The sequence below is a fragment of the Erpetoichthys calabaricus genome, chromosome 14, assembly GCF_900747795.2.
Source record: "Erpetoichthys calabaricus chromosome 14, fErpCal1.3, whole genome shotgun sequence".
Taxonomy (NCBI): Eukaryota; Metazoa; Chordata; class Cladistia; order Polypteriformes; family Polypteridae; genus Erpetoichthys; species Erpetoichthys calabaricus.
In genome coordinates this window covers 21824011-21835622 of record NC_041407.2, presented here as the reverse complement: position 1 = coordinate 21835622, position 11612 = coordinate 21824011, and the positions used below count along the sequence as shown (strand labels likewise).

The window sequence follows — 11612 nt, the reverse complement described above, 5'->3', positions numbered from 1 at the left end:
TTCTCCCGACCAATGAGACGCAGGTGTGGGCAAACAGCAAGGAGCTGATTGGCTGAAAATCTATTCCGTCAGCGACTGTGCCGCGACGCCCTGAGCCACTTGAATGAAATGCTCGCAGTTGGTGTTAGGGTTGAGGCTAAGTTGGGCGCTTGGCGGGTGGGTTGTTGGAGGAAGCGGTGGGGCAAAATAGGGGGCAGCTGCGGAGTCGATTTTGGGGGTGAAAAAAATGCCCCTCGCGGTCTGCTTCCAAGGCTAGTACCAAACGAATATCCCCCCTTCCTACATCACCCGCCTTCAAGTGAAATCTGTTTGAGCAGCTCCGAAAAGACGCTTTTATGCAGGAATATAGAGAGCCCATTGAAGAAGGCAAAGAGGCCTTGTGTGAATCGTTTCTAAATCTAAATAGCAGGAGTGGAGAGACAGCGACTCGCGACTGCGCTATGAAGAGAGTGAGCAGCTTCCAGAGGTAGGATCCGCTCTGCTACTTCACTGCTTACAAACTGTGTTCAGTTGTCCATACTGCTCCTAACTACTAAAATGTACGAAATAACAAAGTGTACTTTGTTCAATGACGGTGGAGTGTCAGAGTTACGAAACTCGGGAGCGGGTCTCGGTCTTCTAAATAATTAGCACAATAATATGCCATTATAAAGTGAAATTTAAACCTGTGGGTGGTCATTTAAATAAATGTGGAATGCGAGCAAAAAAAATGCTATGTGCTCCCATCGAGTATGTCCTGGATATTCACGTCATCATACGTTAATGAATGTACAGCAGGCGTTCGGGATTAATCTAAATTGTCTACAGAAATTACACAATCATTGGAATAAATATTAACAAATTTTAAATAAACAAGAACTGTTTGTATAAAGCGGGCGGCACGGTGGCGCAGTGGGTAGCACTGCTGCCTCGCAGTTGGGAGATCTGGGGACCTGGGTTCGATTCCCGGGCCCTCCCTGCGTGGAGTTTGCATGTTCTCCCCGTGTCTGCGTGGGTTTCCTCCGGGCGCTCCGGTTTCCTCCCACAGTCCAAAGACATGCAGGTTAGGTGGATTGGCGATTCTAAATTGGCCCTAGTGTGTGCTTGGTGTGTGGGTGTGTTTGTGTGTGTCCTGCAGTGGGTTGGCGCCCTGCCCAGGATTGTTTCCTGCCTTGTGCCCTGTGTTGGCTGGGATTGGCTCCAGCAGACCCCCGTGACCCTGTGTTCGGATTCAGCGGGTTGGAAAATGGATGGATGGATGGATGTTTGTATAAAGCAGTGGAGGAAATTCGAGTTGTATGAAATGTATTCTAAACAGTTAGTGCATCTGGGCAATTACACACACAATCGTAAGTATTCGACCTATGTATGTACACACGGACACTTTCATTGCTTAATTTCACATAGTTGTGAATAAACTAATATTTTAATTGGCGATGAGTTGCATGGTAGCACAGTGGTTGGCAATGGTCTCTTATGGATCCAGCATCTGAGGTTTGAGTTTCATACCAAGTCACTGTGGAGTTTGCATGTTTTCCCATTGGGTGTGTAGGTTTTTTTTCTTAGGGGAACTCTGATTTTCCTACTCACCTTTAAAGTAAGTGGATGTTTAGATTATTTGGCATTTCCGAATTTACTCCATATGAGGGTAGATGTGTGTTAAATGGGCCCTGTGATGGTCTGGGATCCAGTTTAGATTTGGGTCTTGCTTTGTTAACAATACTGCCAGCAAATAGCCCATGAATCACTGATGCTGGCAAAGTACCACAGCTTAAGAAAGTGGTTGAATGTGAAAAACTGCAGCTGTAGTCTTTTGCTTTTAATAGATAGATAGATAGATAGATACTTTATTAATCCCCAAGGGGAAATTCACCTCAAGGGGAAATTCACATTTTTGTCATATTTGTCATCCTCACAGATGGCGCAGTGGTAGTGCTGCTGCTTTGCAGTAAGGAGATTGTGGGTTAGTTTCCCGGGTCCTCCTTGTGTGGAGAGCGCTTTGAGTAGTGAGAGAAACGCTATATAAATGTAAAGAAAAAAAAGAATTATTATTATTAGTAATAATAATAATATTATTATATTTAGGTCTGCCCTTTAGAAAGAATATCATGTGACTTAGGTGAGTTTTGCAAAAAAAAAAAAACTACTTGTGTCAGAAATGGCCAATGCTCTAAAAAAAATATATGTATGGCTGTTGCTTTTTACACACTAATCTGCTAACTAAAAGGGTAGTTGAATGACTCCCTTAAAAAAGAATGCCCCTGAAAACTACTGGAATACTGTTGCATTCATATCACCTGAACATCTGCCCTCTATAAAGTGATTCTGTTTGTTCTAGAATCTCTGGGGAAAATGTCTTTTGTCTCTTGCTTCATTGTTTACTGAGAGATTCATAGGTCACTAAAATAATTCACAGCCTAGATGTTATATAAAAATGTTTAAATTTGTCAATGTACTGTAATATTAGACACATTCATATTTGATTATTTAGAAAGATTGACGTAACCTGATTTTTTTTTTTTTTTTTTTTTTTTTTTTAATTTAAGATTTATTCTCTGGGGATCAACTGACTTCTAAAATGGAATCGGAACTATAACCTGGGCTAACTGTTGTGGGCCTACAGTATTTCTATGACTTGCTAATATACAAGAAAATTAGTTATCTCTAAAAATCTTTTTTTGTTGATGTGTTTGATTTAACGTTAGAGTAGCTGTAACCAAAGACAAAAAGGCCTCTGTCGCAAGTTTTGGGCATTAGTCGGTGGCCTGCTCTGTTGAATCATACTTCGGACTAACTTGTAACATGTTTTTACTAGTGGAGCATGCAGTGAACTCAAACTGTGAGATTAGTTTGTCTTTTATTACTGTTTGTACAAAATGCATAGCGAGAGACAGAGATCTAAAACCTATAGATCTTTCAAATATTGTGTGATTTTTTTTATTTTTTTTTTTATAACTTTAATTTTTTTCCCTGTTGCTATTTTTATTTCTGTTGCAACACTATATAAAGTATGGGTGTTAAGAGTATTTGAAAAAATTTATTATCAACACTGTTTTGTGGAAATTACATAATTTTACTCCTTTTAACATGCTCCAAACAAAATGAGGTACTTAGAAAAATTCTCCTTTAAAGTAACCTGAAAATTTGTAGTACTCTGAAACGGAAAGAAATTCAGCCTTTTCGCATCAAGTTAATGTGCTGTTGATTTTCATTTAAATGAATGTTAGTAGGTAATTGACAAGTAACACATAAATGCCGTTTGTGAATACTTTAGGTTTACATGCTCATTTATTAACCAGCAGGTTACAAGCTACGTTTAGCTAAAACATCTCTGTGATTAATGCATTAGACGACTTTTTAGAACATTTGTTGAAAATACAGAAAGAAAGATATTAAAATGCAAACTGTGCATTTGGATACCTTTACTAACTCGGTGTCGGTGATTATTGCCTCTTTCAGTCATATGTTATGAGGGGTTTCAGAAAAAAAAGTGAAGATTTTTTTAGGGTAACCAAAGACATTTACTTGAAACAGACTGGCCCATTGAAGAGCCATCCCTTACTTGTGCTTACTGAAGGAGGTCAGGGGCCATGCGTTATTTTTATTTTATTTTTTTTGGTATTCCCGGAATGTGGTTATCATATTATTGAAATCTTAGAAGTATAAATCCTTAAACTGACATCTAGTCTGTACTGAACATTACCTTTTCATAATTTCTCGAGGTCTGTGTATGAATACCGATGTACTAGTGTAGTTTTTTTTGTGAAGCACATCAGGAACAAATGAATTTGGGTATTTCTTGAATAAAAAGATACTTCAGTATTGACATATCTCACTGTATATGCATTCTGTTTAATTGGGAAGCTTGTGTTTTTTTTTTTAGTTATTTATTAAGTGTATTAGCCTCTTCCTGAAAAAGTAGCTGGTAATTGTTTTGCTATTGCATATGTAAAGTAGGAATGTGGGAGCTGCAAGTGAAATGTTTTCCTGATTGTTATACCTTCTGTCCTTGCCTTGTCTAACTACTATGGAATGGTGTACAGTGATCCCTCCTCGATTGCGGGGGTTGCGTTCCAGAACCCCCCGCGAAATGTGAAAATCCGCGAAGTAAAATCCATATGTTTATATGGTTATTTTTATATATTTTAAGCCCTTATAAACTCTCCCACACTCTTATAAACATTTCCCGCACAGTTATACAGCATAAACCATTTGTACTCTCTTAAGATATTAGGTAAGATTCGTTGAAATTATGTATGTAAACACACTGTTTATATACAGTAAAACCTAAATATTATTTTAAAGATATCGAGCGTCTCCGATATCACATATGCTACAGCCATTACGATAGACAGGCCACCAGCAATAAATACGTACAATGCAAGAAAAATTGTATACAGTAAAATGTGTGTACAGTGACACTAAACGTACGTAAATGTACTAAGTACTGTACGCAGAAAATTAATTATGGTTACTCACCAACAATGACACGACGACTTGTCCGATAATGATGAGTTTAATTTTACTGCACAACAAAGGAGAGCGTTACAGCTCTTCTAAAGGAGCCTCTTCAGGTAACTGTGTAGAACCACCATTGTTCTTCTTCCGGCACTCTTCAATCCATATCCCTAAATCAGATTACATCCGGACTACCGCTTTATTACTTCCACTTACAACTCATTTTGCGCCCTGGTTAAAGGACACTGCGGCCGTAGATCTTATATTCTTTTCCTCCTTTTTAAATAAAAAGAATCGTTTACTTATTGATGTCGTAATGGCGTCCTACAGCGGTGTAGCTGTTCCCTTCTGTCAACATATCCAAAACTTTTACCTTTTCTGCAGTCGTTAGCATCTTCCGTTGGCACTTAGGCACGGCCCCTTAAGCAGTAGCAGGAACAGATCGTTTTGGAGCCATAACGAAGGGCTTGACTATGTACAAAGATAAACACAAAAGAGCACAAAAGTTAACTCTTTACACAGCGAAACACGTTGATGCTGAATGAGCGAGACGAGACTTCCTGGTTAACGCAGCAGAATCAAATTCGGCGCTCAGTCGCTGAGCCAATCAGCACACAGGAACTTAACTGTGTGCTCTGATTGGGTAGCTTCTCAGCCATCTGCCAATAGTGTCCCTTGTATGCAATCAACTGGGCAAACCAACTGAGGAAGCATGCACCAGAAGTAAAAAGACCCATTGTCCGCAGGAACCCATGAAGCAGTGAAAAATCTGCGTTATATATTTAGATATGCTTACGTATAAAATCCGCGATAGAGTGAAGACTCGAAAGTCGAAGCGTGATATAGCAAGGGATTACTGTACTGTGGAAATTATTTTCATGACACCTCAAAATCAATACCCAGAATAAACATTAATACTTTTCTAACATCAAAATTAAGTATATAGGCTCTTTCCAGCATCTGCTTTTAATTTAGAGTTAAAAAAAAAAAAAAAAAAACACAACCTTTCACTGTGCTCAATACCATTGCAAAATGCATAGTTTTATAGTTAGCATATTTATATAGAAATGTTAATGATCTTTGAATATATAATATATTAGAAACATATTCTGCTCAAGAATATGCAAAATTACCTTTTGCTGAAGTTTTCTGTGACTTGATCATCAAAGATGTGATCATGGTTGTGTGGAACGCCTGGACCTCAGATCAAATACATTACAAACATCCTGCTGTCAGCTAAGAAGGATTTACTCTGTCTTTGTGTTAATAATCAGGTTATTTCACATTACACCTTCTCATCCAATATTTGCGTGCTAAAATTCCTCCATCTCCCTCAGTTTTCAAATAAAAGCCTTTAGCTCCAAAACTTGCTTTGAAACTGCTTTATTATTTTACTGTGGCATTCTGTATGGCATTTTTCCGGTACTTATGCTTGCTTATTTTCTTACTTGCTTGTCATATTGATTTCATAATTGCTGTTTCTGGTCAAATTGTATTGCTGTGTGTGTGTAACCTATACAGACAGCATACAATAATTTTACTCTTTGAAAGCAACAGCATTCACAGAGAACATTTAGATCTATAAACAAGTGCTCCACTACAGTAGACATTTCTAAGTCATAAGAAGTGCACCAACATTTCAAAAGATCATACACTCACACAAACATGTATAGGATGCCAAATATGTTGGTATTGATATTTAGTACCACACATCTAGGCGTTTTATTATAGCTTCTGTATATAGTGTTCCCTAATTTTAATTCTTATTTATTTAGTCTTTTTTTCCTCTTTCTTCATCATGTAAAGCACTTTGAGCTACATCGTTAGTATGAAAATGTGCTATAGAAATAAATGTTGTTGTTGTTATATCTTTTAAAGACACTTGTTTTAGTGTTCACGATTGAAGGACTAATCAGCATTTTTTAATATATGTGTTGTCTGAATGCCTGTGAAGTGGGGACAGGCTGCATTTCTGGGGAAGTGTTAGAAATTTTTTTCATCCCATACATCTTTGTACTACACAAAAATATCTCAAATCATTAACTAGGTATGTGTGCAATTGTGTTTTTTAAATATGTCACTCTCTCAATTTTTTTTTTTTTTTTTTTTTTTTTGCTTCATAACATGTTTTATTTAAACATTTAATTTGATTGACTGATGTGTTAGTTACACAAGTAAAATGATTTGTTTTTATGTCTCAGTGCTTTTGTGTACATGTTTTAAAAAAAAAAATTGATGGGTGTCGCTCCATTAATCAGACTCTCTGTTGGGTATGAAGTTAATTGATTTTTCTCTCGGGAGGAGGATGATTACCTTCACTTCTCTCTGCTGACACCTTTGCTCACTTTTAACTCGTCACTAGAGGATTTTATATTACATCTAAGCAAATGTAATCATTGAAGTGTATAACATTTGTATACATGGGCATTCCATAGTTGCTAATGCAGTCCTCATGCCCACTCAAGAAATCCTCTCCACAATCCTGTGTCACAATGTTCATGGCACTATAGCATGTGCATATGGCTAAATCAGTACCCTCATTAAACGAGCTCTTTCCTCACTAATGTGCATAAGGAAGCTCAAAGAGGAATGTGATCTAAGAAGGCCTTTGCTAGCCAGACAGCCTGTCTCACCATCCTATACCAATAAAGGTAAAAATCAATTTAGTTCAAGTTCAGGTGGATTCTATTGTCCTGTCATCTCAACTTGGACAGTATAGTGATACGAAGTGTCGTTCTCTGGGACCACGGTGCAACATGAAACAAGTTCGATCTGGATACTGTAAGGGGACTACATACAATGGTGATTATACATTAATCTATAAATTTGTGCAATTAAGTAATTAAATAAATTTGTGCAGTTTTCACAATGAACTCAATATAACAGTGAAACATACAATGCACACAGGGCATTTGTACACGTTATTTTTTTATGTTGACTTGATTCTGTTGTTAATATTTAAATAACATGAAAGGTTTCTTTTTATAGGTTAAACATGTATTATGAGAATAATTTCTTTTACTGTAATAAGCACCATTGTTGTAAAGGCCTATGGGGGTGACGCTCACTTCTTGCTCGTCATTTACTCCTATGTCCAGAAGAACGTTTTTGTCCGTGGTAATTCAGTGTTTAGGCTCTGATCCTGGTATTTTAAACAAATAAAAAACTGTTGAAGTTGGTAACCTACAGTGAAAAATAAGTTTTGAATGGGGGTTTCTTAACATGCAATTTCAGTAAAGCACATAAAATGTGATTTCCTATCAAGAATGCAGAAAAAAGAGAGGAAAAGTTCATATGCGCAACAGCTGATAACACCACAGCAAGCTCTGTTGTTAACGGAGCCTCTCCAGCCTAGGATCGGCAATATCATAATTACATTTTTTTTTTCTTTTCATGTTTCCCTTCCACTTTTCCATTTAGTGTGATTGGTGATTCAAAAAAATTCTTTCATTTTAACAGTCTGCAATAAAGATCAGTCTTTCAATTGGCTAAGCACAGATGCTCCTAGTTAAAATGTTTACTTTCTTCTGCTGTGGTTAGCAAGAAAAGGGGTGTGTTTCAACATTTTAGCAATAGTGTGTAAGTTAACTGTAAACTGTAACCTGCATATGGCTGTTACCTATTGCCCTTGCTTTGTGAATGTTTCCTTCCCATTATCAGTCTTCTCATTACAAATTGTAAAATCAAAAGTGATGCCTGTAGTTTCCATTGTCATTTAAGGAAATGTATTTAACTTACGACAGTACCGTCAAGTGTTCTGTTTTTTTATTTATGCTTTAACAGGTTGTTAGCCTCTGTATCTGTCAGGCTAAATATTCTATTGTTTTTCTTCATACTGTAGGTGTTGGCAAATCTGAACGATGCAGAGTTGTGAAATTAGCCTGTCTCTGCTTGTTTAGCCATGTCAAGGGACTTGGCTTTATGTAGAATCATAAATGCCGCATGCAAATGTATAACTTGTTTTTGAACTGTACATGGAAATTACATTGCTTTAGACTTAAGTGGAATGTTATTTTGTACCTGTTAGTGGAATGCACACTTTTTTCTACTTCTCTGTTCTGGATTGCCTAGTCAGCTGGTACCGTCTTTTTCCGAAAATAAGACACTGTCTTACTTTCTTTTTTGGTCCAAAATACGCACTAGGGCTTATTTTCGGGGGAGGACAAAAATAAAAGTATATTTATATATTTTTTTTTAATATTTATTTATTTTACACAGAATACAGAAATTAAAATTGATTCAATTACAGTCATGTCATCTTCTTCTGGAACATCGTCATAAATCAAGATTTACACCCCTGGAGTCTTCCACAATTCCCTTTTTGTACTCGACGGAATAGCTCTTTCGTTTTGTACTCATTTTAACTGCGGTTAAAAATTATTCACTTTATAAAAAATAAAATTACGTATGAGGAAATAATCAGACTTACAAGACTGAAATGAACAAACACTGTATCTGCACTGTCGCTCAATGTAGACTGCTGCCTTAACGAACAATTATTTATAGTGTGCGCCAACGACGCGTTCCGTCGCATTCCGCATATGCATGCCCCCCTCCACCCCCTCCCCACCTCATTCGACCATACTCTGCGATACGCGCGACGCAGTACAACACAGCAGAGCAGAGCGGACACAATATTTATGTATTCATGCTGCCTTATGTTGTATTTTTAAGATAAATTCCAAGAATTAATTTGAAACGAACTGTAATAATAATAATAATAATAAATTTTAACTGTAGAGGTAAACAATGAATTTCTCGGAATATTTTATTTCAAACATTTCTCTGAAATACGAGTATTAGGGAAGCTAAACATACTTAATAAATCAACAGCATTTTTTAACGAATTCTTTTTTTCACATTATTTTAACTAGGGCTTATTTTCGGGGGAGGGCTTATATTACAAAAAGTTCCGAAAATCTCGATAGGGCTTATTTTCGGGGGATGTCTTAATTTCGGAAAAAGACGGTATTTATCTTGCACTAAATGGGGCCCTTATGTGAGACGGTGTAAAAGTACAGTGCTATACTCTCCATTCATTTAATTCTATGTACAGTTTTACAGTCTCCTCCTCCTCCTCTCTTGATGCATCTTGACTATAATGCATTCTTTTTTGTTTTTGGATACAAGAATTATTATACTTTCAAATGCTGCCTATTTCTCCTCTAACCCTTTCCTCGGTCATTTGAGTATTCTAGTATTCTAAACATCTATCAAGAAGGTTGCATAAACACTGTTTAACTTGACACTTCACAAGTTCTTTAAAGAAAGAGAGTTGTCACTATAATGATATGTATATAAAATAACTTGGCAATAGCACAAATCAAGACATTTTCATGGCAGTTTCCTTAGTACAATTGTCACTTCATCTAATGAAAGTGATTTTGTTTCTGCCTCCAAACAACTGTTCACCAAGTGATGATTCTTATCCATTTTCTTTTGTTTTTATTAGAAAAATACAGTATTGCAGTGGTGGAATTTACTTCTAGTCAGTTATCAGTTTCATTGATACCTTTTTCATATTTCACTTTTCATAACACCAACAAACACATTCATGTGATCAGTTCATCCGTTTTTTGAATTATTTTTGATTTGTATTGAAAAGAAGACAGTTACTTGACCACCGCCTGCTTATGACTGCTGTACACATTTTCTTCACTGCACTTTTATATTGATTTTACTTTAAATGATTGCTTTTTATATACCCCATATAAGTAAGTGATCAATGTAGTTCTTCATATGTCTGTTAATATCGCCCTTGATCTGGGAAGTGGACAAAAGTTTTTCTGAATTAGGATTGCAGTTTTGGGAATTTTGATATGATAGATTACCATAGGTGTGTCAAAGTTAACTTAAAATGCAACTAGGAATTGGCAAAGTTATCGAGTTTCATTGTTACCTTTTTTTTTTAGTTCAATTATTTACTGTTGTGTGTTTTAGTAGTCTCCCGTGTATAACTCAGTAATACTGTGCAAAATACAATAATGTATAACTATAGACTTGTGTAAGTTCTCTATTTAACTTGTTCTGTTAGTATGTTTATAAATATTAAATGAAAATATCATCTTTTCCTAATTAGCAATTGTAGGTATAGCTCAGCCCAGACCACAGATGGAACCACACTTTTACAGACAAATGCCTTAGCGGATAAGTTATTCTTAAGTGCATTCCTGTTATATAACCATATATGTTATAAGGGCCATATGTTATATGAGACTGTATAAGGAATTATATCTTCATTCATGTGTTTTTAACAGATGGACTCATTTTATGGAAATTGTTAATTCAGAGATCTAAAATGGGTCAGAATTTGGTATTCCCATATTTAAAACTGTCTTACAATGTAATGGTGTGAATTGCGCATTTCTGTGCCTTCACCAGCATTAAAATAGAACACGCCATTTAGCCCATTAATAGAATAATAATTACTCGCTCGTGTTTTGATGGTCGCTAAAGTTCTACTTTTTTTCCACACTGTTTGGTAGTTTATTCATTGTGTCTTTGGGTTTTTTTTTTTTTGTAATGAAAGTTTTTGTAATGTTTTGCAAAATTTGTCCTTAAGTTTCCAACAATGTCCCAATGTAACATGGTTTTCTCCATAAAAGGAGTATTTGTTTCTCTATCTATGTTCTTCTGTGTGCATAAATATATTTTAGTTCTTATAAGAGACTAAAATTAAATAGCTCGGTATTCATTTTGTAATTTTGATTTACTATTTCATTGAGTGCCAACTACACTATTAAATCAAAAATAAGGTGTTTTTCTTTTCACTATTAACTGTTCAGTATTAAACTCCAGCGTAAATGTAGAATGTAGACATTTGTATATGGAAAACACTTGTATGACATTCAAACAAATCTGAGAGAACACTTTGTCTTCACATGCAGATTTGAGCTCTCTCTTAACCTAATATTTGAGATTAGACTCTTTCATATCAAAACATTTATTACTTCAAATATATATCAATGTGGGCTAAAACGTCTGGGCCATACAGTATATGTTCCAGTATAAAGTACAAACGCCAATGATGACATTAACATTACTGGTAAACTTTCTTCTGAGCTAAATGCAGGTTTGATGTCTGTACCAATAAAAGTTTAGTGTTCATGAACCATCAACAAAAAATCCTGAGCCACCTGCATCTTGCCCAGTTTGTTTGTTTGTTTGTTTGTTTT

The 11612-nt window shown here is 36.0% G+C and overlaps 2 protein-coding genes across 5 annotated transcripts in view; both read left to right on the top strand.

Annotated features, from left to right (window-relative positions):
• mmd (monocyte to macrophage differentiation-associated) overlaps positions 1-11612 on the top strand; it is a 193040-nt gene that overhangs the window by 100638 nt on the left and 80790 nt on the right. Inside the window, exon 1 of one of the 4 annotated variants that reach the window (XM_051936304.1) lies at positions 121-466. The exons of 1 other annotated variant lie outside the window; for it this stretch is intronic. In XM_051936304.1, the coding sequence (XP_051792264.1) occupies positions 336-466 (131 nt within the window). In that variant the 5' untranslated portion in view covers positions 121-335. Of the gene's footprint in view, positions 1-120; positions 467-11612 lie in introns of those variants that run through there. 2 more of the 4 variants (XM_051936305.1, XM_028818723.2) reach the window with 2 other exon arrangements.
• Positions 1-11612, top strand: part of si:ch73-256g18.2 (small integral membrane protein 36) — a 123641-nt gene that overhangs the window by 100980 nt on the left and 11049 nt on the right. The window lies entirely within an intron of this gene.